At 38.5% G+C, this 25,707-nt stretch overlaps 2 protein-coding genes across 4 annotated transcripts; both read left to right on the forward strand.

The window, feature by feature from the left end:
* Window positions 1-3,046: 3,046 nt before the first annotated feature.
* Window positions 3,047-11,912, forward strand: LOC149029742 (beclin-1-like protein). 3 transcript variants are annotated; one of them, XM_089142080.1, is made up of 9 exons: window positions 3,047-3,259; window positions 3,388-3,526; window positions 3,858-4,040; window positions 4,134-4,256; window positions 5,236-5,323; window positions 6,628-6,746; window positions 6,934-6,982; window positions 7,354-7,528; window positions 11,544-11,912. In XM_089142080.1, exons 5-9 carry the CDS (start codon window positions 5,312-5,314, stop codon window positions 11,573-11,575), a joined length of 387 nt encoding a protein of 128 aa, XP_088998206.1. In that variant the 5' UTR covers window positions 3,047-3,259; window positions 3,388-3,526; window positions 3,858-4,040; window positions 4,134-4,256; window positions 5,236-5,311; the 3' UTR covers window positions 11,576-11,912. The 3 variants fall into 3 exon arrangements, with proteins under 3 accessions (XP_088998206.1, XP_088998204.1, XP_088998205.1); XM_089142078.1 differs by lacking the exon at window positions 11,544-11,912 and having other exon boundaries at window positions 5,251-5,323; window positions 7,354-9,738; XM_089142079.1 differs by lacking the exons at window positions 3,047-3,259; window positions 3,388-3,526; window positions 3,858-4,040; window positions 4,134-4,256; window positions 11,544-11,912 and having other exon boundaries at window positions 4,263-5,323; window positions 7,354-9,738.
* LOC149029743 (long chain acyl-CoA synthetase 4-like) lies at window positions 3,188-4,241 on the forward strand. The gene is made up of 5 exons (XM_089143868.1): window positions 3,188-3,287; window positions 3,388-3,396; window positions 3,480-3,526; window positions 3,858-4,040; window positions 4,134-4,241. The coding sequence occupies exons 1-5, from the start codon at window positions 3,188-3,190 to the stop codon at window positions 4,239-4,241; spliced, it is 447 nt and encodes a 148-aa protein (XP_088999994.1).
* Window positions 11,913-25,707: the final 13,795 nt, after the last annotated feature.

Here is a 25,707-nt window from a genome sequence, read left to right on the forward strand (position 1 = left end):
AAAAATTTATTAGTTGTTAGTCAAGTTTTTTGTATACAATTTTCAGATGATGTAGGTACTTAGACTTTATGCTTCATGTTGTACATTTTATCTCCCTTGTGGATATTTTCCTAATGATTTTAACATAAGATGGTAAATATTTTTGCCTGCATTCATTATTTATTTGACTTTTTGATTATCATTTGTCTTTCTCTAATGTGTATGTTTGTTGAGGACTTGCCAAAGGTCAAATTAAGTTCTAGAATTGTTTAATCATGGAATTTTGTAATTTTTGTATACTTTTCTGTTTGTACTGTTACAAGAATCACCTTTTATTTTATTTTATTTAAATACCAGTGAGGGCTCGATACATAAACAATTACAGTATGATTCTTGGAAATTTAAATCTAACAAAAATAAAAAGATCCTACTAGGACTTAGCGATTCAATACTAATAAAATTTGATCCTAGATATCCTACCCTAATTAAAAATTTAACTACATAATTATTCCAATAAATAAATAACAAAATCCTACATTATCTCTGAAAATCCCATGAAAACAATTTCTTTTTTATCTCCTTGTATGCTGGACTTAGGCCCCACCAATTATGGAGAGTTGACTCCCATGTTACTGTTCAAATTACTGTAGTGTGAACAGTAACTTCTAGTTGTGATGCATCAGCATGGTTCCATACTTTCATATACTGTGAATGACAATAGCTTACCAAACCATTGCTTTAAGATGCATCATACATAATCTGATCTGGTGTGGTCGTTATTCTGTTGATCTAGCATCATGAATACTTTGTTATCGATTCTCTTAAATAAAAAAGATGGGGAAAAAAGGCTGTACCAGTGCAAAAGTTCCTAACATTAGCAGGGTCTTGGGAGGGTCAAAGGTACACACCTTTACCTTGATTAATTACTGTCAAATGACTGTAGCCATCCAATCCATCACATTCTCTTGGTCAATTGTGGGAGAAAATGTGTGACATAGCTCAATCAAGAGAAAGTTCGTCCATGAGTGGATGCATTTGTCTGATTACTTAGTTACATGGTTCAAGATCTCGCTTTTGTGAGATCTTGAGACGAGATTTACGGTGAGTCTGACGAAATCTAAAATCTTGACCGAAATCTCGGTCCATTGCTTATTTCTAAACCCAAGTTTCGAGCGAGACAGATCAAGATCTCAACTTGTTCTCCTCTTGTCGACAGCTTCCTTAAGCCACAATAGCTATTAAGCCCAAACTGCGACGGAAATCCTGAGGCCCAAATTGATATAATGTCTCTATAGAATGTGAAGCATGAGTCATACCCAACACTTTTGTTATGAACTTATGATGGTTTTATTATTGTATTCTCAAGAGACGAGAATGTGATGTTCTATTGTATTCGTATGGATGGAATTTTGTTGGTATTTAAGTTATTTGATGTATCTTATAACTTGTTTTTCATTTATATGTCCTAATGGTTCTATATTTCATATTTTATAACCCTACATGTTCATTCCTATAGCATATCGGTTTCAAACTTATGGTCGAGTTAGAACTCACACTTAGGGATGTTTTCTCGCAAATATAAGACCACCAGTGTGTTTAGAATGCCTAAACTAGGCTAAATGCCAACTTTGAGCCCAAGCTAACCTTGAAAACCCCCCGAGATGGGCCCTTGCATTCACTTGAGTTGGCCCAGGAAAATACCAGATCTCGAGTGAGATCTCACCAACCCAAGCAAGATCTCGCTTTTTCTCAAGGGCGAGAATGCTCTCAAGAATGAGATCTTGAACCTTGGTTTAATGGCCCTAGCTGATGCAAGAAATAAATAGACGGGATTCTTTCAGTGGAAATAGGCTTTTGATTGGGTTGTATATCTGTAGGGCATTGGGTCCATGTTTTTTCATTGCATTGGACCACTTTGGTGGGCATAGAATGTTGGTAGAAACTAGTCATACATGATTACTCATCTATTATACATTTAAATTCTTGTGGTTTGAGTCATTATTTATTTTGCTTTTTGTGTTAGAAGATAGATGAATCAAGTCCTAATTTGAAAACCTGGTCAGAGTATTTCCATGAATTTTGGAGTCCTAACATGTGTAGAGTTGCCACATATCTTGTCTGTTTTGGCTATACTCCATGTTGTAGTTTGAGTTCCAAGTCATTTTAGCATTGTAAGAGATTCAATTATGACTTCTACCTTTAAAAGGAATGGTCCATGGCCTAACCCACGTTTCACGGCTAGTGAAGTCCAGTTTGTAATTATAATGATTACAATGGATTTGGTGGGTTGACTTGGGTGGATTCTTAAGGGTTTTGGTGGTATCCAAGACACAACAGGTGGACTATAGCTCTTGTCTTCTCAATTTACTTCTAGCTTTCTCTTATTTAAAGTTCAATTTTCTATATCAACTTGATGCCCTGTTTTCTGAGTAATTTCCGTTGATCTTTTTTTGGCAGTAGATTACCTCTTAGATTGATCTGGTATTTAGCATATGAGTTTCTTGTCTTGTGCAATAAATCCTCATCTGTTAGTCCAAATCAGTAGATTTAGAGACCGTGGCCTGCTCTAGCTCTAGTACTCTGAACTCCGAAATCTTTTGACAGCATTCAGTCTCAGGTTATTAAATTTTTCATACGGTTCTTCAAGTTTAATTCCTCAGTTGCAGTTTACATTGTTCTTTGTCTTGTTCTCTGGTTAATCCTCACTAGCAGATCCTTTCTCCTGAGTTCCACTACCAGGCTTCATAGCCCTATTTTCTTTTAGTAGATCTCCTGGGCTTTTTTTGTGGTGGTCACTGGTGTTAGACAATATGTACCAACATATTTATTTTGAATAATTGAAACCCTTCTTATTGGCTGATCATGATGTTCCCCAAAAATCAAAATTCTTGATCATTGGAGTAGCAATATAACTGTTTTTGTTCATTTAGTTATTAAAGTGGATGATTGACTCATTCCATACTAATATAATTGCAGCCTTTTTACTCTAGTGTGTTCAATACTTTGTTGATGATCATATTACTTTATAGTCTTATGAGTAATGACGTTTCTGTGTTAATATAGGTCTGACAGAAACATGTGGGGGGACATTTGCTTCGCTACCAAATGAACTATCAATGTTTGGTACAGTAGAACCTCCTTTTCCAAATGTAGATGTATGCTTGGAATCTGTTCCTGAAATGGGATATGATGCCCTTTCAAGTACTCCATGAGTAGAGATTTGTATACGGGGAGGAACCCTATTTTCAGGATACTGCAACATGAAGACCTCACTAAACAGGTATTGGTTGATGACTGGTTCCACACAGGTTTGTCCATCTTGGCATATACCCTTCAATTACTTTTTGATATTGCATTTGCAAGGTTTGTCCTTCATTAAACTTATTTTTGATGGCTTTCTCTATGCAGGGGACGTTGGTGAGTGGCAACCAGATGGAACCATGAAGATCATTGACTGCAAGAAAACATTTTCAATCTTTCATAAGGAGTATATGTTGCAGTTGAGAACCTTGAAAATATTAATGGCTTTGCATCTGCTGTTGATGCTGTATGTCTTTTAGTATATTTACTTTCTCAAGACTGATGAAAAAAATGTATCATTTCCTGTTTCGTTTAACAGATCCTTGATTCCTGTCTCCATATTTTATTCTTGTTTTCATTCTTTTTCATGATAATTTGAATGTAATGGACCATTTCCTGGTTCATTTTAACAGATCCTTGATATCTTTATTCTTTCCATCATTCTTTTCCTGATAATACAAGTATCTTTCTGTTATTGGACATCATTGTTCTTGAATTTCAAACTGTACTCAATTTTTACTCTTCCTTATCGGCTACTGGCTTGCCAACAAATTGATCCAAATTCTCTCTGTTTTCAGATATGGGTTTACGGCAACAGTTTTGAATCCTTTCTGGTTGCTGTTGTGAACCCAATCAGCATATCCTTTGAGCATTGGGCTGAAGAAAATGGAATAACTAGGGATTTTAATTCACTTTGTGAGAATCCCAAGGCTAAAGAATTCATCCTTGCAGAACTCACCAAGATTGGAAAAGAGAAGAAGGTTTGCCTCTTTAACTAATGATTGTGAATAAATTTTCTAGCTCACAAAAGCTGCCCAAATTCAGGAGTCCTAACCTATTTGCGGTATTGGCAGTTAAGAGGTTTTGAGTTAGTCAAAGCTGTCCATCTTGACCCACTGCTATTTGACATGGATCGTGATCTCATCATCTCTTCCTACAAGAAGAAGAAAAGGCCTCAGTAGCTGAAATATTATCAGGTGAGCTTCTCTTTGCCCTTCAGTTCAACCGTAGTGCATACTATTAATAGTTTGCTGTGTGCAACATACGTTCAGATGAATTTGGACACTAAATATGATGAGGTTACTCTTCCAAACGTTGGCCAATCAAGTGACTCTTTCTTGATGGCAGTCATGTCTGAATAATATTTACTCTTAAATTTACTCTGGTCTTGGAAACTGGAAATATCAAAGTATGAAAACTTCTGTCCACCATTGGGATTTCTGTGTATTCCTCTTTTAGCTGTTCCGTGCATCACATATTTCCTTTTAGCAAGGCTCTATTGTTTCCAAGTGAAATGTACACGTGTGTGCATCTTTCCTTGTGGTAATGCTCCATTTGTTTCAGATTGAAATGTGACTTGTCCAAGTAAAACAAACATTAAACTATGGGGAGAATAATGTATCCAGCAGGGAAAGTGTGGGAGATACTTATACATACTGAAAGAGCACTAATATTTTATCTGAAGGAGGTTTTCCTTCTCTGTGCTTTTTGCCTGAAACAATTGGAGCCCAAGGGAAGATTGGTGCGTCGAGTACCATAGAATTTGGTGCTGGTGCTTGTTACGTTGACTCTTTGATGGAATTTATCATGTGAAGTCATTGATCGTGGCTAAATTCATAAAAAAAAATACATGCCTAAATATTAATAACCTGGAAATTCCCCGGAGTTGGTCCATAGTAGATTAACCCATTGATAGAATGTATCATGATTTTCACACTGATTTGATAATAGGCGAGCTAAATGCCTAAAATATTGGATTGGTTCTTTGGATTTCAAAATTGGTATATGGCTTATGGTTGTTCCTGTTGATTCTTGTCGTTAGTGTATGCTAACATGGTCTTTAATGCTTTGCTCTTTGTTCATGCTTCGATTACAAATTTCCAGTTCTTGCCTCTTAAAAGAAAACTGTCATAGTGGTTTCTTAGTTTCTTTCTTCTGTTTAACATTTTCATTTAGAACCTTTTTTGACAGAGTGCCATCAATAACATGTCCAAAGCCGCAAATGAACTTCTGATCCTGCACCTATCGTCTGATGCCTGATCAAGTATTTTGCCGATTACCTTCAGAGTCCCCTTCATGTACCATAATTGGTTTAAAGTTGCAATTTTCTTCATCATCCGACTGTATCTTCATCATTGATAGCAGTTGCTACAGTTTTAAGTTTCCTTTTCATGTGATAATTTTATATTTATTTATAGAAAAATGTATGTCCTTATCCTACTACATTTGTCTTTATAGTTTGTTAATAATGATTTTTCACCTCTTACATTAACGTATATTGGCAATGGCTGGTTCAGTGGACAAAGTCTTAGTTTTCCACGTTATATGTGGCTGACTTGTTTGTCCAATACTAGGGTTTTGATGAGTTGGGATACTGGTAGAGGTCTATGCTCCCCTCACATACACACTTCTCCACCACATGTTAGGGGTGGGGTCCACCTCTGAGTATTTATAAAGTGAATTAGAGGTGGGACCCCTCATTTGTGGTGGAGAGTTGTGGGGAGAGTACCGACCTCTATCCCTTAGTGTAGAGGATCCGGACTCCGTTTTGACCTGTGTTGAACCGTAAACCATTAACTTATTTTTGGGGGGTGGGTTGAAAATATAAAAGCGTAAACCAGATCAGCCAATTAATAAACGTATGAAGCCTGCCTTCATCACCTGGAGGGAGAGACCCATGATGTTTTCTTAGTGAGGTTGATTTTCTCCGGGAGAAGTTGAAGGTTTTTTTCTTTCTTTTTATTCTTTTTATTTGGTTTGGGGATGAATAGAGATGAAGGTTTTTTATTTGACTAACCATGCTCATATAATTTGCCATGAATCTCCTCCAACCCCACCTCAACCCCCTTTTCCTTGGATCGATAAGACAGCCCTTGTGGGATCAAGTATCCTTGTTTTGATGGTATATGGTAACTTTTTACATGATCTTCGGAGCCTTTTGAACCAAACACTACGATTTTTATAGAAAATATTCAGGTTATGGGTTTTGTCATAAGTTGGATTTGAATTCGATTTTGGAAAACAATCGTTGTATGAGGAATGCTGTAATAGATTACAATTTTCTGAAATATGCCAAACCAATGAGATTGGAGTATTGCTGCCTGCTCTGCTATCAGGGAATTTTGATGAGTTGGGAGTAAGACACAAACTGTGCAAAATAATACTAATATTGGGAAACTGCATCAGAAAGCTATACTCAGAATAATGAGGTTCATGGGCTTCTTCTGAGTACATGACCATATTCATTTATGTTTGTATTGTGTCTAGCAAGCTATATGTACTGTTTGAGTAGATGTATGTCTACACTTACTGGAAACTTTGTTTCTTTTACTCTTGATGCTGTTTAAGGTTGAAGAAGAAGAGAGAAGACTTGAAGCAACAATTGAGGACGCTGAGAAACAATATGTAAACACCGAGCTGAAAGATCTAGAATTGAAATCCAAGCGCTTCACAGAATTAGAGGAACGGTAAGTTATGGGCCTATTCTTGTCATTAACAGTGCCTTGCAACTAGGGAATGCCTCAGAAAACATTTTTCACAGACTTGCATTGCGTAATTATCTTAGTTGGGTGGAATCTTATTTATGATTTTCTTTACTCCCTTCAAATTCTTGATCCACGAATAGTCCGGGTTTTTGCTTTGGATGTATCTCAGGTATTGGCATGAGTTCAACAATTTTCAGTTCCAGTTAACTTCACATCAGGTATGTTGAAAGCAGTAGTTTGTCTTATCATCAATTGTCATGTCATTACAAAAATGGTTATGATATAAAAGAACCATGGGAAACAATCAAAGGAAGCAGCCGTGGGGAGAGAATACCTTCCCCATGCCCTCTTCTATTCATGCATTTCAGTTCACTTAGGACTAATTATAGCAGTTTTCAGATTCTTGTTTAGAATAAATGTTCCTCCCTAGTCTTGTGAGGTTTAGCATAGTTTATAACTGACTCTTATTTTCTTCTTAAACTTTTGATTTACATAGAGGGTTCCATTTATGTTGGTTTTCCTGTTCTCCCTCCCAAGGAAAAGAAATAAATCTTCAACTGTTTACATTGACAACATTTCCAATTGACAGGAGGAGAGAGATTCTATTTTGGCTATGATTGAAGTCTCACAAGCACATTTGGAACCATTGAAGTGCACCAATGTGCTTAATGATAGAGTTCCTATATGGCATGATGGTGAATTTGGAACCGTTAACAATTTTTGGCTTGGACACCTTCCTAAAATACTGGTATGGTGCGTCCAAGGTAAGCTTTCTGGGGAATTGATATTGAGGAATGCTTGTGTGAAATGGGCTGGAGCCCTTTATATTGCTTCTTTGCAGTTACATGCAGCACATCTGCTTGGCAGCTGCAAAATCTAGGGGATATTTTGTGCTAGGTCCTTAGATAAGAAGATAATAAAAACCATCCAATGCATAGAAATTTTTATTTGGTTGGACCAAGCACAAAAGAGACTCAGCTCAAGTAAACACTGAATTTGATTGTGGTGCTTAACAAGTGCTAGCAAGGTTGGACAACTTGAAGAAATTGATTGCAATAAAATTTTGGTAATGCTTTTCAAAAAGGTCTTATTGTAAAACATGTTACCTTAACCTCTGTTATATGTCTCAAAGCCTATATGTAGACTTAAAACTGAATGTTTAAGTGAGAAACCAATGAAAATCTTGGGTGCTCTATCCCTAGTTATCCTAGATTAGTGGATGATCCCAAATGTTCTCCCCAACACCTCCCCCCCCCCCCAAAAAAAAAAAAGAAAAGAAAAAAGTTAGCAGCTCTCTTGGTGGTTATGCTTCTTGTTCAACTTTCTTCTGACATTCCCAAATCTTCAATCCATCTATTTTTAAAAATGCGGTATGAATCGTATGATAAGGTGTGCTTTGCACCATTAGTCTGCAGGTTGGGTATTTTAGTTGAAAGAAGTGGTCAACTTGCAACATTTGATATGATAATTGGTAGATGGCGTAGCTCTTTGTGCTTGCTATGGGTCTTCTGCCAGATTTGGGAGGAGCTTTTCCTGTCCATACATTTTGGCACAACATTTTTCAATAAAAATTTGTGATATCCATAGGGTTGGATGTGGCTATGGCTTCTTGATATTTGTGATATATTTTTGTGGGAGTGTAACAATATGGATCTTTTTTCTAACCTGTTTTCTTTGGGTATGCTGTTTGAAATTGAATTTTAGGTTGAATGGGATTAGATAAATGCTGCTTAGGGTCCAGAATGCCTTCTCCTCCACACCATGGCTCAATATTTCTGTCCAAAATTCCCATATCCTTGTGTTGTGTTTCTTTTTCTAAAGCATGTTTTAGTGTTACCATCATCCTCATCATCGTCATGGTTTAATATTTGTAGTTAAATCATATTTTTTTAGGGAGGTCAATGCTGCATATTCAAGTAGGCCAGCAGATTTCTGCCCTGCATAACTGCCCAAGTTACCTTGTGAAATTAGGAGTTCCACGCATATTATGTCTCCAGGTTGGATATATGGGTTTGTGATATTTTAAAAAGGTTGGATATGGTGTTGGTGATACACATGCCAAACATGCCTTGTTGCCATTTTTAAATTTTTTTTTAATGACGTTACTTTCTATGTGAAATGATACGCATAGTCTTTTTTGGTTACAATGATATCCACAGTTAATAGAAGGGGATTAATACCTATTGATGTGAACACAAGGGCCCCCCTGGCCAAAATTTCAAGTGGGGCCCCCAAGATGGCCCAAGAAACACCATGACCTGGCCGAACCCCTAGTTGGGTTATATTTTGGGAATTTGCCGTATTTTTAATTCTAGAATTATTTTCAAAATATTTCAGAATTTTAGTTGAGTTTAAATTCGTAAGTTGAGTTGAGTTTGATTTGGTTTAGAGAGTTTTATTTTGATTCAAAGTTTGTTTGGTTGAGTGCTAATTTATGATAAATTAGCATGTGCTTATTTAAGTTAACTTAAAAGTTTAATTAGCGTGTCTTTAGTAGATCCTAAATCTAGGGTTCAGGTATTTAGGTAATTAGATTCCAATTTAAGTGTTTGAGTCAGAGGTAGGATCCCTGTGAATTAAGGATTCCCACCCCAAGTTACAGTCTTTTGTTATAAATAGTTAAGCAGTCCATGTAATTTTTCAGTTTTGATTGAATAAGGAATACAACAACAACGATAAGCTTTCCAATCAGTTATGTTAGAGGCCATGCTAGATACAAGGCATAAACTATGCATATCCTTTCTCACCACTTCTCTTAAGGTTATCTTAAGTCTACCTCTGGCTCTTCTAATTCCTTCAATCTGGATTATCACTTCTCCGTATAGGGGCATTTATAGGTCTCCGTTGAACATGGTTGTGCCACCTCAAATGACTTTCCCCAAGCTTATCACTTATGGGAGCAACTCCTAAACCAACTCTAATATGATCATTCCTTATCTAAGTCCTTCCTAGTTTTGCCACTCATCTACCTTAGAATGTAAGTGTTTATTGCCAAGGTGGTGGCAATGTTCCTTTGAGGGTGACCCTGCAGGTTATCTATTTGTGAGTATTCTGATTTCCGGCATTCAGTCATTAATTGCAGCCTTCAAGCAACAAGCATCCAAGCATTCAAGTCTTCAATCAGAGCAACCAAGTAAGTACAGCAGCTTCGCCCCATCCCTTCCCTGCCTCCCTCTTGTCCGCAGCCCTTCCCCACCCCCTCCCCTCTCCTGCGCAACCCTAGAATCCCTTGCCCCTTCCACCATAGCTTCCCTGCCCTTTCCCCTCTTGCACAGCCCTAGGAACTCACCCCAACCCCATCCAATTACTCCCTCCCCCTTCCCCTTCTATTTCAGCAAAGCCCTACCCCTCCCCCTCACAACCGTAGCCCATCCCCTTTCCCCTTCTTTCCTGCGATAGCAGCAGCCCCCACCCCCTGTTAATGCATATTCGCCAGCCCCTTTTAGCCCTCTTTCTCTTCTCCTAGGATCGTACCTAGCCCTAGGTTGTTTTCCTTAGCTTATTTTCCCCAATCATCCTAGTTTCATTGACCTAGAAAACTCCTGCACTTCATCTTCTTCCTTGAGATTTCTGCAGAATTTCTAAATTTCGTAAATCTGATTCCGTTTAAGTTCTAAAGTTCTGATCAATCAAATTCCAATCTGAGTGGCAGAACATCAACAGGAATCAGTTCTGAAATTACAGAACCAGCAAGGACAGGGCCTCATCCACCTTAACTGAACTTTCTCAAACCCTAATTCCTGATTACTTCTAAAATCCAGAACCAAGTTCACACTGTAGCAGAATTTTGGTGTGAAAACACCCTCCAAATGCTAGGATTTTCATTCTTCTTTGCTGGAATTTCCTGGGCAACCCTTAAATCTAGGGAATTGCCTCACCCTTACCCCTACGTTTGGGTTTACATCACCTATATATAATGCATACTCATCCAAACAAATGCATATCCAACTTTATGTTAGTCCGCGTCCCAGTTGCTGGTGAATCAACAAATGTCAATGAACCCAAGCTCAGTATGCCTAAGTTGATTTAGAAAGCAAGGCCTCGTTAAGTCAAATCAAGTGAGATAAATGGATAATTGACACCCTGACTGGAACTGTGCCAGAAACTTTGTAATTTGCTTGATAATTAGAATGTGCTTCTTCAGTGAGATTTTCTTAGAATATTTCCTTTAGAGTCTTCCTAATCCGATGCCAACCATTAAGGAACATTGGGTCCTAGTGCCTAAAAGCATTTTATAATTAATAGTCCTTATAAAATCTGTGATTTTCAAAAAGACGATAGAAATGGATTCAGGTAGTCTGAGTAACGAAGCCTACTTTTCCTTGGAAGGTGTGGTATTAAGGGGAGTTGCTTTGAGCTTTTATGCATTCTATTTGCATCATTAGCTTCTTTCTTGTGCTGGTGTTCCTCTGTTGCAATTATAAGGTTGAATTACCCTAGAAGTGCAAATGAACTGTAGGCTCTGTCTGCTCAAAAATTACAAACTTGGAAGAGCATGTAACTCATTCTTTGGCCATTAGATATACTATGAGCTAGCACTTTGTAACTTGCTTGCTGATTACTAGCTTAGTTCTGGTTTATTGCAATTGTTATATTGTATATGATGTTATTTTCACGTAGCCTGTTCCACAGTCATTTAAGTCCTTCATGATTTGTGTTGGCCTATAGCCTTGGTAACACCAAGAACATGATTGGATATTTGGATTGTTGATTGGGAAGCTGATTGAGAAAATAATAATATTATAATCTGGTCGGTTTCTTTCTTATTATTGTTTTCAGGTTATTTGCTTCCAAATAGAGAACACAATTAGTACAGCAGTTAGAAGATTTTGGGACATTAAATGCAAGAGTCTATGCTGAGATGTTCTGCCCAATATATGGTGAGTTGCCTTGCTCTACTCTTGCTAGCTTATCCTCCGATATGTTATGTATCTGCTAGACCTGGGAGTCATTCTTACATCAACCAAAATTCCAATATTTTTGGAATATCCTTAATTTTGTTCCGGATATCGAATAAAAATTCTTCCCATGGGAAGTTATCTGTGAATGATGGAAGTAATAACAATATGTATGAGCTGTAAGTATGGAAAATCCCCTTGATTTTGAAATTTCGACTTTACACAGAGAAAGATATTTTATTATTATTATTTTTTTGGGTGGAGGTGGGTGGGGTTGGACCTGCCATTTGAGGGGTTCATTGAGTACATCACCAATAGTATTTGTGGGTGAGACAATCAAACGGTTAGGCATGTCCTTGATAAGACTATCGAATAGTGGTCTGAGCTCCATAGCTTGCAGGTTGTGCCATTTTCTGTTTCTGGGTTGTTTTGATCTAATCAGAGCCAGACTTCATTTTTCCCTCTATCTAGCCATTTGCCATTTGATTTTTGTATGCATTGTTTCTTCTTTGAGTTATTTCTCACTGAAGTGGGGTGGTTTTTGCCTCTCAACTTATTTTGGAGCACTCGTTATGACAAAGCGATGACTCTATTTCTGACATGTTTGAAGGACTTTGCGGAGTTTGCATATTCTTAAGGATCAAGAGAACAACATACCTCCAGAAAGATGTTTTAAGCTACCATACAAGTAAGCATCCTTTTAATTAATCCAATATCAATTCTACTGGCAGTCTTTAAATCTTCTTTGTTCATGAGCATGTGGCATCCATCTTATCATTTAGGATATGCTAATGTTATATATTTTTCAATTTGACAGTTACACTATTAGGTGGAGTTGGAAACAGTACTTGTGATGTCCGCATGCTGTGTTACTTTTGTTACCTTGCTTTCTTGCACACAGCCATGAATTCCCCCCCCCCCTTTTTTTATTTCCTTGTTTTATGGGGTTTGTTGTTAAGGGGGGAGGGGGTGAGTGATATTGTCCAGGTGAAGGATTTCTAAGAGTCTTTAATGTTTGCAGTAGTGGGAAATTGGAAATATACTATTTTTTTTGAGTTTTTTACTGCTACCCACCTTAGGGGGGGGGGGGGTGAAATTCTATTCTCCCCCTTAAGTGAGAAATATTACTAGTAACCCACTTTCATCAAAAGGAAATATTACTCGTTATCCACTGTTAGTCTTCCTAACCTTTTTTGTTAAATTTGAAATGACGATTTTGTCCTTATAGTGGTAATATGACCATAATGCCCTCTCACTCACACACTGTCATTCCATGCCCAATAAACATGCCCTAGCTCTCCACTTCCAATACAATGAACAAGCTTAAAATCTCTATGGTTCAAGTTGTCTTTTCGTCCAAAAGAAGCTTAAGTGTATGGCTTCCCAGGCAGAATCAGATGACCTGTGGTGCTTCAATTTGAGATTCTCCGGAGACTGAGAACTTGTTTTGGGAGGGACTTCAAGAGCATCAAACGAAAGACGACCTAAGCTACTGCAACTCTCGCTGCTTGTCGTGCTCTGACTGGAATTAAGAGTTTCAGAACCATTCTTACAATTTGAAGCCCTTATTCTACTCGACTTTTTTTCGTTTTAGTTCACAGTGATTCCTTAAGAACATTTCAGATTACATAATTTGGATTTGTTTGGTATTATGTATCTTCATAAGCAATAGGAATGACAATGCATCAATTGATAGAGTAGGAAAGAGGTCAGAGTCCTAACCATACTGCCCAAGAATTAAATCTTGACTTATGGGGTTCTGAGAATAATTTCATTAGATTCTAGAAACGAATGGAGCGGTCACTGGGGGTGCAAATGGATAACCGAAATCCACTCCCGAATTTGCATTCGCATCCATTTAGTGGTATCCGAATCCACCCAATTACTAATAGGATGCGGATAGGTATACCCCTTTCCTACCGATTATTATCCGTCCGATTAAATTACTTATTTGGATTTATTTTTCTTTCTTTTATAATTTTTTACTTGAGATATGTGACTATTTTTCTGGATTTTCTACTAAAATAACTACCAATGTTGCTATATTGTTAAATTTCAAACCTAGCAGTAAAGATGTCAATAGGTAGTTAAAAACTTGTATTCAATCTGTATTCATGCCCATTTAGAATAATCTACTTAAGAAAATAACTATTCGATTAACATCTGAATTCGACTGAATCTGTCCAAAAATATTGGATTCTACTAGGAGTTCAATTAGAGTTTGTATAGGAGTTAAATTAGAGTTTGTATTCATGTAAAATTCTATTCTTTGTAATAGTGTACTTTCCACTTAATTATAAATAGAGGGCTTGAGATCATTGATCCATAAGCCATTCTACCAATATCGTGTTTCTCAACATGGCATCAGAGCCTAAGTTTGATTAGGGAAGGGAAGAGAAGAAAAAATTCTCCGCTGAGGAAGACCTACCTCCATTGCCGAGACATCTCTCCAGAACTCATTGCCTCTGCTTCCGATTAGGGTTGAAACGGAGCCGTGCGAGTTCAAAATCGTTTGTTGTTGAGTTCGTGAGTTACAACGAGGATCTTCGACTCTGCTTTCAATGATTTGAGAGAGTTTTTTTTCCAGATTCCATCTTCTTCAACCTGCAACTTCCGCCATCACGCCTAAACTGCAACTTCCGCCATCGCCAGACTCAGACTCTGCTTCTGTCGCCGTCGCCATCGCCTGCTTCCATCCCCATCGCCATCGTCTTTCACAGTTAACCTACGATGCTTCTGAAATCCTATTAAAACCCATCGTATGAAATAGACCAGACCAGAACCATATTTTTTTTTCTCTGGTTTTATTAGCCAAAAACCAGTAGACCAGACTAGATTTTTTTTCTCAGGTCCTATTAGCCAAAAAACTAGTAGACCAGACCATCCTTTGACCGAACCATATTTTGATGTCTCAAGGGTTGATTTATTTGTAGTTTCTTTCATAGTTTTTGCACCGTTAAAAAAAAGGTGTTCCTTATATGTATTTTTGAGTTGTTTGGCCTGTTCGACTATTGCATTTTGCGACGTTTCTGTTACTTTGAAAGGGTGAAGACAAAAGAACAGCAGACAATTTTGTCAACATGACAACTATTGATGGTACTCCTGCTCCCACTGGCTTTGAACATTACCCCACTCTTCATTCTCTTTCCGTGAGATTTGATGGAACAAATTATTTGATCTGGTCTCGCTCTGCTTACCTGACTATTGTTAAAAGAGGACTAGTTGGACATATTACGGGCACCACTATCAAACCTACTACCGCAGGTGTTCTACAGGATAAATGGATATCAAATGACTCTCTTATTATGTCATTCCTTTTGAATTCCATGCATCCAAATATTGCCTGAGGTTACATATTACTTGATATTGCAGCCCAAATCTGGAAGGCTACTACTGAAACCTATGGACAGTTGGGGAATGATGCACAGGTTTATGAGTTACGAAAGAAGCTTCATGAAACTTCTCAAAAGGAACTGACTATGGCCCAAAATTATGCTGAGTTGCGCTCTATTGGCAGGTGTTGGATCATATTGGGGATTATCATCCCACTGACCCAGATGATGTGACTACTTATAGGAAGCACATTGATAAGATTCGAGTCTATGACTTATTGGCAGGTTTGAATGTGGAGTACGATCAGATCAGAGTGCAAGTCTTAAGTTGTTCTCCCTTTCCTACACTAGAACAGTCTTGTGCTCTTGTTCAGTGTGAGGAAAATCATCGATTAGCCATGCTTCATACTCTTATTATGGAGAAATCAACCTTACAGTCTGTTTGCACTAAATCTGATCCGGCTAAGGAGATTGTCAAGTGTGAGCATTGTCACAAACCATATCATACTAAGGCAAATTGTTGAAAACTGCATGGGAAGCCTGTTGATTTTGAGCAAAAACGAGCATAAAGAAAGGGAAAACCAAAGGCTAATCATTCTGAGATAGTTTCCACCACACGCTTTGCAGACATTGGTTTTTCACAAGAGGAGTTTGCTACTTTGCGATGTATTCTGCAGTCTTCTACTGCCGGTACAGCCTCAACCACCGCTTCCTCTACTACCCATGCCTCCTCCGACCTTACTACTTCAGGTAAAACTTTTGCAGGCTTTCAAGTTTCTTCAATTTTTACTCCTTTGATCATTGATACAGGAGCCACAGATCATATGATAGGTTTATCCTCCTCTTTCTTACAATATTCTCCAACTTCTGGAAAGGATAAAGTTTGAATTGCTGATGGCTCCTATTCTTCCAGGTAAAACTTTTACAGGCTTTCAAGTTTCTTCAATTTCTACTCCTTGGATCATTGATACCGGAGCCACAGATCATATGACAGGTTTTTCCTCCTCTTTCTTACAATATTCCCCAACTTCTGGAAAGGATAAAGTTCGAATTGTTGATGGCTCCTATTCTTCCATTGCTGGAAAAGGGACCATTCTGCGTTCTCCATTATTATTTTTTGTCTAAAGTTTTAAATGTTCCCTCTTTCTCTACTAACTTGCTCTCTATCAGTAGTAGTTTTCCACATGACTTGAATTGTAAAGTGATTTTTTTCCCATCTTATTGTGTCTTTTAGGATCTGGTCACGGGGAAGGAGATTGGACGTGGTAAACTAGACAATGGACTTTATTTGCTTGAGCTGATTGGAGGATCTGTTTCTGCTTTGATTACATCTTCAAATCCGGTCCATTCGGTAATATCAGACCTTCATCAGTGGCACCGTAGGCTAGGTCACCCCCTTCTAAGAAAATATTTCCTGATTTGGTTTCTTCTTGTAACGAGGATAATTTTTTTTGTGAAGCCTGCATTTTTGCGAAGCAGACTCGTTCTACTTATTTACCTTCTCTTCATAATAGAAAAACTATTCCTCTTATGCTAATTCATACTGATGTGTGGGGTCCTTGCCGACATGTGTCTATTACTGGCCATATGTACTTTGTTACTTTTATCGATTGTCACTCTCGTTCTACATGGATTTATCTTTTAAAACAAAAAAAATGAAGTTTTCCGATGTTTTCGTGATTTTCATAATATGATTAAAACTCAGTTCAATGCCACTGTGAAGATTCTTCGCAGTAACAATGGCACAGAGTATATTGATGGTGAATTTTAGAGATATCTCTCTAACTCTGGCATAATACACTAAACCAGTTGCGTTGATGCAGCTGGCCAAAATGTGGTTGTCGAAAGGAAGAATCGACATCTCTTAAAGATAGCCCGTTCCATTATGATTGCTATGAATGTACCTGACCAATACTGGAGTGATGTTATACTCACTGCTTCTTACCTTATGAATAGGATGCCCAGTAGGATACTTGGTTTTAAATGTCGTAATGAGATTCTTCAGGGAGCTTCTTTTGTTATTCCCCCAAAGGTTTTTGGATGCGTGTGTTATGCCAGAAATCACAGCCCACAAGAGTAAGCTGGATCGGCCTACGCTGCGTATTTTTGGGGTATTCTGCTACTCAGAAAGGGTACAAATGTTATCATCCTCCTTCTAGGAAAACCATTGTATCCATGGAAGTAATTTTTAATGAGTCTTGCTCTTACTATACACCTCTCCAGGGGGAGGAGAGTCCTAGAGGAGAGGTGTTATTTTTGACTCTAGATCTTCCTATCACACACCAACACAACTTAAGAGTCCCAGAAGAATTTCCTGACCAGGGGGAGACTTTGGCCAGTATACCTGAGGACTCTAATCCTCCCTCTTCGTTTTCTGAACCATATGAAGAACCTAGCCAGGGGGCGACCACTCCTGTGAGACACACTGTTGAGGTCTTTCAAAACCAGATTGACTAAAATAAGGAGGTGCAGACTTATTAGAGGAAGAATTACAACCGGCTAAAACAGGTGGAGAAAGGTGATACGTTACCACTTCTTCTCCCTGCTCTAGAATCAGATTCTACTGTTCCCCTTAAGGTATCTTCTTTTGATCTTCTTATTGCTGTTAGAAAAGGGGTCAGATCTTATACTCAACATCCCATAGCTAAATATGTTTCTTATAACTCTTTGTTTGACTCCTATCGAGCTTTTATATCCTCTCTGTCATCTATATCTGTTCCTAAAAGTTGGCAGGAAGCCTATGCTGATAAGAGATGGAAGGCAACTATGGTAGAGGAAATGTAGGCAATGAAGAAAAATGACACTTGGGAGCTGGTTACACTTCCTCCAGGAAAACAACCAGTGGGCTGCAATTGGGTATTTGTGGTTAAACAAAATATGGATGGATCAGTCAACAAGTTGAAAGCTAGACTAGTTGCAAAGGGGTTTAGCCAGACATATGGGATTGATTATCAGGAGACCTTTGCCCCTGTTGTGAAACTAAACACTGTCAAAGTTTTGTTGTCTGTAGCTGTGAACAAAGACTGGAACTTGCACCAACTAGACGCAAAGAATGCCTTCTTATATGGGGAGTTAGCAGAAGAAGTCTATATAGAAATCCCACATGGTTTCTCCGATGATAATACTGCAGGGAAAATTTGTCGGTTGAAGAGGTCAATTTATGGGTTAAAACAGTCTCTAGATGCTGGTTTGGATGCCTCCTGAAGGCAATGACTTCTATTGGGTACAAGCAAAGCAATGCTGATCATACATTATTTGTCAAGAAGTCAGGTACTAACATCACACTTCTCAATGTCTATGTAAACGATATTGTCATCACAGGGAATGATGGTGAAGAAATTCAAAAGTTGAAGGAATTTCTTGGCAGAGAGTTTGAATTTAAAGATCTAGGGAGGTTACAATATTTCTTAGGGATTGAGGTGGCTCGATCAAAGAAAGGTATATTCCTATCCTAAAGAAAGTATGTCCTAGATCTATTATCAGAAGTGGGAATGTTGGGGTGTAAAGCAGTTGATACCCCTATTAAAGCTGGAGCTAAACTTAACGAAAAAGAGGGAGAACCAGTGGACAAAGGAAGATACCAAAGGCTGGTAGGGAAGCTTATTTACTTATCCCACACCAGGCCAGACATCGTTTATGCTGTAGGGATAGTGAGCCAATTCATGCATGATCCATATTTAGCTCATATGAAGGCTGTTACCAGAATACTACAGTATTTGAAGGGAACTCCTGGAAAAGAAATACTTTTGTCACCCATTGATAATCTAAAAGTAGAAGCATACATTGATGCAGACTGGGCTGGATCTCCAGACAGGAAGTCAATTTCAGGTTACTGTACCTTTGTTGGAGGTAATCTAGTTACTTAAAGAAGTAAGAAACAGAATGTGGTAGCTTTATCTAGTACCGAAGCTTAATATAGAGCTATGGTTCGTGGAGTTTGTGAGCTACTATGGTTGAAAGGCTTGCTGCACTATATTGGAGTCCAAGTTCCAAACCCTATGATGTTATATTGTGACAACAAGGCTACTATTAGTATTGCTAATAATCCGGTGCAACAGGATCGAACTAAGCACATTGAAATTTGACAGTTTTTTGTCAAAGGAAAGTTGGATCAAGGGCTTATCTGCATGCCTTTTGTAAGATCTGGAGACCAAGTAGCAGATATTTTCACTAAGGGTTTGAAAGTAAGAGATTTCCTTCCTATTGTGGGCAAGTTGGGCATGACTAATATCTATGCCTCAACTTGAGGGGGAGTGTTGGATTCTACTAGGAGTTCAATTAGAGTTTGTATAGGAGTTAAATTAGAGTTTGTATTCATGTAAAATTCTATTCCTTGTAATAGTGTACTTTCCACTTAATTATAAATAGAGGGCTTGAGATCATTGATCCATAAGCCATTCTACCAATATCGTGTTTCTCAACAGAAAATGATAGGATATTATCCGATTCCGTCCGAATATAATAGGATGCGGACTATCCGATCCATTTACAACCATAGCAGTTACCCCTATAGAGCTTTTCTGAAACTCGTTTCATAATTACACAAAGTATTGCCTTTCTCTTTTTTCTTTTGGACAACACAGGGAGAGATGAGATTTGGGTTTGTACTAACCCTTGGCTTCCTGTTCTTCAGCGCCATTAAAGAAGCTTGAATTTGCTGCTAATATTTGTAAGCTTTTGAAAAGTTTGGGCGGTCGAGTAAAATGACAACACTCGACAGCTATAAAACCTTAGAAACCCTAATTCTCTTTCAAATGCAATAGATGTATAGAGTGCGATTTGGATTCGATTCCACCAAAAACCTATACCTAAAGGACGCTAATCGAAGTTGGAGAAAAAGATACCAGAGATTAAAATAGCTTCAGATGTATCGAGATTAAAAAGGTCTTATTACAATCCTAATCTGTTAAAGCTTCTCCAACAATATTATCCCTATCTGAACTGACTCAAAATGATCAGAGCTAATACAAGAGACCAAATTTGGGGGAAATTTTGGAGCTTGTAAATTTTCCTCTCTTGTGGCTGAGGAAAAAATGCAGAGCTTTGCATTTACTCTCTCTTCCATGATCCAATTTCTGTCTGTTCTTTTAAGAGATCGCTTAATCTCACTCCAATCCATGGCAGCTCTGGATCATTTGCTAACAAGTTGTCATTGCAACTTTGTTCTTCATCGCGTTTCGGGAGCTGGATTTCTTCTCCATCTCTTGAATGTGATCATGGGAAGAAAAGAGAATGATACTTGCAGAGAGAGCTCAGGTGGAGAGAGAAGGTATCAGAGGTGAGAGGATCGAATGAAGGTTAGGGACGATGTGCGTGAGTGAGGGGCATTATGGTCATCTTATCACGATAAGGGCAAAATCATCGTTTTTTGAGTTCAAACTTAATAGAAAAATGGAGAGAGACTAACAGTGGGTAACTAGTAATATATTGGATTTTCATGAAAGTGGGCTACCAGTAATAATTCCCACTTAAGGGAGGAGAATCGAGTTTCACCCCCATTTAAGGTGGCTACCAGCAAAAAAACTCTCTTCTTTTTTCCTTCCTTGATTTATAATTTTATCGTGAGGTCTATCCTTGTCTGCAATTTAATTTGAGGAACTTTTAACCGGTCCAAACTTCAGGTTATGCACATCATATCCCCCCCCCCATAAGGAGGACTGTTATGATGGACCTGAGTTCTACGTTCCTCAATAGCCCCACTCAATCATAACCAGATCTCTCTCACCACGCCATTTGTTGGTCATGCCTTTCGAGGGCCTACCCCTTAAACCCTGTGTAGGCCAAACTTCAGACAAGGTGGGTCTTTTGATTGGTATAGTGTAGGATTCTACTAGGAGTCCAATTAGAGTTTGTATAGGATTTAAATTAGAGTTTGTATTCATGTAAAATTCTATTCCTTGTAATAGTCTACTTTGCACTTAATTATAAATAGAGGGCTTGAGATCATGACCTGAGTTCTACGTTCCTCAATAGCCCCACTCAATCATAACCAGATCTCTCTCACCACGCCATTTGTTGGTCATGCCTTTCGAGGGCCTACCCCTTAAACCCTGTGTAGGCCAAACTTCAGACAAGGTGGGTCTTTTGATTGGTATAGTGTAGGATTCTACTAGGAGTCCAATTAGAGTTTGTATAGGATTTAAATTAGAGTTTGTATTCATGTAAAATTCTATTCCTTGTAATAGTCTACTTTGCACTTAATTATAAATAGAGGGCTTGAGATCATGGATCAATAAGCCATTCTGCCAAACATTGTATTTCTACATGGCATCAGAGCCTAAATACGATTAGGGAAAGTGAGAAAAAACCTACCTCCTGGCCTCTCTCTCGCTGTCACAGAGTGTCGAAGAGTGTCAAACTATCTCTTTCAAAAACCATCGCCTCCTCCTGTCACAGCTCTTCAAACCCATAAAAAACCGATTGAAACCCCATTGAAATCCATCGCCCTTTCTTTCTGGCAGTTCTTCAAACCCGTCGAAACCTATCACCTCTTCTTTCTGGCTATTCTTCTGCACTACCGCCTACTACGTTGTTGCATACGGTGAGGAAAGAGCAATAAGAGAGAGAAAAAAAAAAAGGGAAAGAAGAAGAGAAGAAGCCTGCACTACCGCTTCTCCTGCAACTTTTTTTCCCTCGATTCTACATCTAAAGCCTGCGATTCTGAAGCCTAGTTCTTCATCTGAAGCTTGCGATTGAGGTTCTTCGATTGGGGTTGTTCTTCTTAAGCCTGCCATTGAGGATCGATTCTTCATCTGAATCACTTCGATTAGCCCAAACAAAATAGATGTTTGAGGGTTATTTTGGTAAATTTGCATTGCAGGGACTTATATGTAAATTTGTATAAGTTCTGAGATTTATTTGCAAATTCAGATTTTTTAGGGACATAATTGTCATTACTGAAAAGAAAAGATAAGAAAAAAAAGAAAAAAAAAAGAGGGATAGGGGGTATTTATAATTTTTTTGTGGTTTGACTGTGCATTCTGCAACATTTCAGTTACTTTGAAGGGGTGAAGACTGAAAAACTGCAGACAATTCTATCAACATGGCAACCACCGATGGTACTACTACTCTCACTGGATCCAAACATTATCCCACTCTTCATCCTCTTTCGGTAAGATATGATGGCACAAATTATTTGATCTAGTCTCGATTTGCTTACCTAACTATTGCTGGAAGAGGACTAGTTGGATACATTACTGGCACCACTATCAAACCCACTACCGCAGGTGCTTTACAGGATAAATGGATATCAAATGACTCTCTTATTATGTCATTCCTTTTGAATTCCATGCATCCAAATATTATCCGGGGTTACCTATTACTTGATACTGCAGCCCAAATATGGAAGGCTACTACTGAAACATATGGACAGTTGGGGAATGATGCACAGGTTTATGAGCTACGAAAGAAGCTTCATAAGACTACCCAAAAGGAACTAACTGTGGCCCACTATTATGCTGAGTTTCGATCTCTTTGGCAAGAGTTGGATCATTATGGGGATTATCACCCCACTAATCCAGATGATGTGGCGATGTATAAGAAGCACATTGATAAGATTCGAGTATATGACTTCTTGGCAGGTTTGAACGTGGAGTACGATCAGATCAGAGTGCAAGTCTTAAGTCGTTCTCCCTTTCCTACACTAGAACAGTCTTATGCTCTTGTTCAGTGTGAGGAAAGTCGTCGATTAGTCATGCTTCATACTCCTATTATGGAAAAATCACCCTTACAGTTTGTTCACACTAAATCTGATCCGGCTAAGGAGATTGTCAAGTGTGAGCACTGTCATAAACCATATCATACCAAGGCCAATTGTTGGAAACTCCATGGGAAGCCTGCTGATTTTGAGCAAAAAAGAGCACAAAAAAGAGGAAAACCGAAAGCTCATATTTCTGAGACAGTTTCCACAATACCCTCTGCAGATGTTGGTCTCTCACAGGAGGAGTTAGCTACTCTGCGACGTATTCTGCAATCTTCTACTGCCGGTACAACCTCTACCACTGCTTCCTCTACTAATCAAACCAACTCCTACCTTGCTACTTCAGGTTAAACTTTTACAAGCTTCCAAGTTTCTTCAGTTTTTACTCCTTGGATTATTGATACAGGAGCCACAGATCATATAACAGGTTTATCCTCTTTTTTCTTTCAATATTCTCCAACTTCTGGAAAGGATAAAGTTCGAATTGCTGATGGCTCCTATTCTTCCTGGAAAAGGGACCATTCAACATTCTCCATCCCTTTCTTTGTCTAAAGTTTTACATGTTCCCGCTTTCTCTACGAACTTGCTCTCTATTTATAGTATTACACATGACTTGAATTGTAAAGTGACATTTTTCCCATCGTACTGTGTCTTCCAGGATCTGGTCACAGGGAAGGAGATTGGACGTGGTAAACTAGACAATGGACTTTATTTGCTCGAGCCGATTGAAGGATCCACTTCTGCTCTGACTACATCTTCTAATCAGGTCCATTCGGTAATATCAGACCTTCATCAGTGGCATTGTAGGCTAGGTCACCCCCCTCTAGGAACTCTTAAGAAAATATTTCCTGATTTAGTTTCTTCTTGTAATGAGGTTGATTTTTTTTGTGAAGCCTGCATTTTTGCGAAGCAGACTCGTTCTACTTATTTACCTTCTCTTCATAATAGAAAAACTATTCCTTTAATGTTAATTCATACTGATGTGTGGGTTCCCTGCCGACGTGTGTCTATCACTGGCCATAGGTACTTTGTTACTTTTATTGATTGTCACTCTCGTTCTTCATGGATTTATCTTTTAAAACAAAAAAATGAAGTTTTCCGATGTTTTCGTGATTTTCATAATATGATTAAAACTCAGTTCAATGCCACTGTGAAGATCCTTCGCAGTGACAATGGCACAGAGTATATTGATGGTGAATTTCAAAGATATCTCTCTGGCTCTGGCATAATACATCAGACCAATTGCGTTGATACGGCTGCTCAAAATGGGGTGGCCGAAAGGAAGAATCGGCATCTTTTAGAGATAGCCCGTTCTATTATGATTGCTATGAATGTACCTGACCAGTACTAGAGTGATGCTATACTCACTGCTTCTTACCTTATGAAAAGGATGCCCAGTAGGATACTTGGTTTTAAATGTCCTAATGAGATTCTTCAGGGAGCCTCTTCTTTTGTTATTCCCCCAAAGGTTTTTGAATGCATGTGTTATGCCAGAATCACAGCCCACCAGAGTAAGCTGGCTCCCCGTGGCCTACGCTGCATATTTTTGGGGTATTCTGCTACTCAGAAAGGGTACAAATGTTATCATCCTCCCTCCAAGAAAACCATTGTATCCATGGATGTACTTTTTCATGAGTTTTGCCCTTATTATACACCTCTCCAGGGGGAGAGTCCTAGAGGAGAGGTGTTCTTTCCGACTCTAGATCTTCCTATCACACACTAACACAACTTTAGAGTCCCAAAAGAGTTTCCTGACCAGGGGGAGACTTCGGCCAGTATACCTGAGGACTTTAATCCTCCACCTTCAATTTCTGAACCATGTGAAGAACCTAGCCAGGGGGAGACCACTCCTGTGAGACACACTGTTGGGGTCTTTCAAAACCAAATTGACCAGAATAAAGAGGTACAGACTTATCAGAGGAAGAAATACAACCGGCTAAAGCAGGTGGAGAAAGGTTATACGTTACCACTTCAATCTCCTGCTCCAGAATCAGATTCTACTGAGGTATCTTCTTTTGATCTTCCTATTGTTGTTAGAAAAGGGGTCAGATCTTATACTCAATATCCCATAGCTAAATATGTTTCTTATAACTCTTTGTCTGACTCCTACCGTGCTTTTATATCCTCTCTGTCATCTGTATCTATTCCTAAAAGTTGGCAGGAAACCTATGCTGATAAGAGATGGAAGGAAGCTATGGTAGAGGAAATGTAGGTAATGAAGAAAAATGACACTTGAGAGCTGGTTACACTTCCTCCAGAATATAAAAAAAACTAGTGGGCTGCAAATGGGTATTTGTGGTTAAACAAAATATGGATGGATCAGTCAACAAGTTGAAAGCTAGACTAGTTGCAAAAGGGTTTACCCAGGCCTATGGGATTAATTATCAAGAGACCTTTGCCCCTGTTGCGAAACTAAATACTGTTAGAGTTCTGTTGTCTGTAGCTGTGAACAAACACTGGAACTTGCACCAACTTGACGTAAAGAATGCCTTCTTATATGGGGAGTTAGCATAAGAGGTCTATATGGAAATCCCACATGATTTCTCTGATGACAATACTGTAGGGAAAGTCTGTCGGTTGAAAAGGTCAATTTATGGGTTAAAACAGTCTCCTAGATGCTGGTTTGGACGCCTTCTGAAGGCAATGACTTCTATTGGGTACAAGCAAAGCAATGCTGATCATACACTATTTGTCAAGAAGTCAGGTACGAACATCACACTTCTCATTATTTATGTAGACGATATTGTCATCACAGGGAATGATGGTGAAGAAATTCAAAAGTTGAAAGACTTTCTTGGCAGAGAGTTTGAAATTAAAGATCTAGGGAAGTTACAGTATTTCTTAGGGATTGAGGTGGCTCGATCAAAGAAATGTATATTCCTATCCCAAAGAAATTATGTCCTAGATCTATTATCAGAAGTGGGGATGTTGAGGTGTAAAGCAGTTGATACCCCTATTGAAGCTGGAGCTAAACTTAACGAAAAAGAGGGAGAACCAGTGGACAAAGGAAGATA

Source organism: Hakea prostrata, chromosome 1 (assembly GCF_041222555.1).
Source record: "Hakea prostrata isolate BN-2017 chromosome 1, UWA_Hpros_2, whole genome shotgun sequence".
Classification (NCBI taxonomy): domain Eukaryota; kingdom Viridiplantae; phylum Streptophyta; class Magnoliopsida; order Proteales; family Proteaceae; genus Hakea; species Hakea prostrata.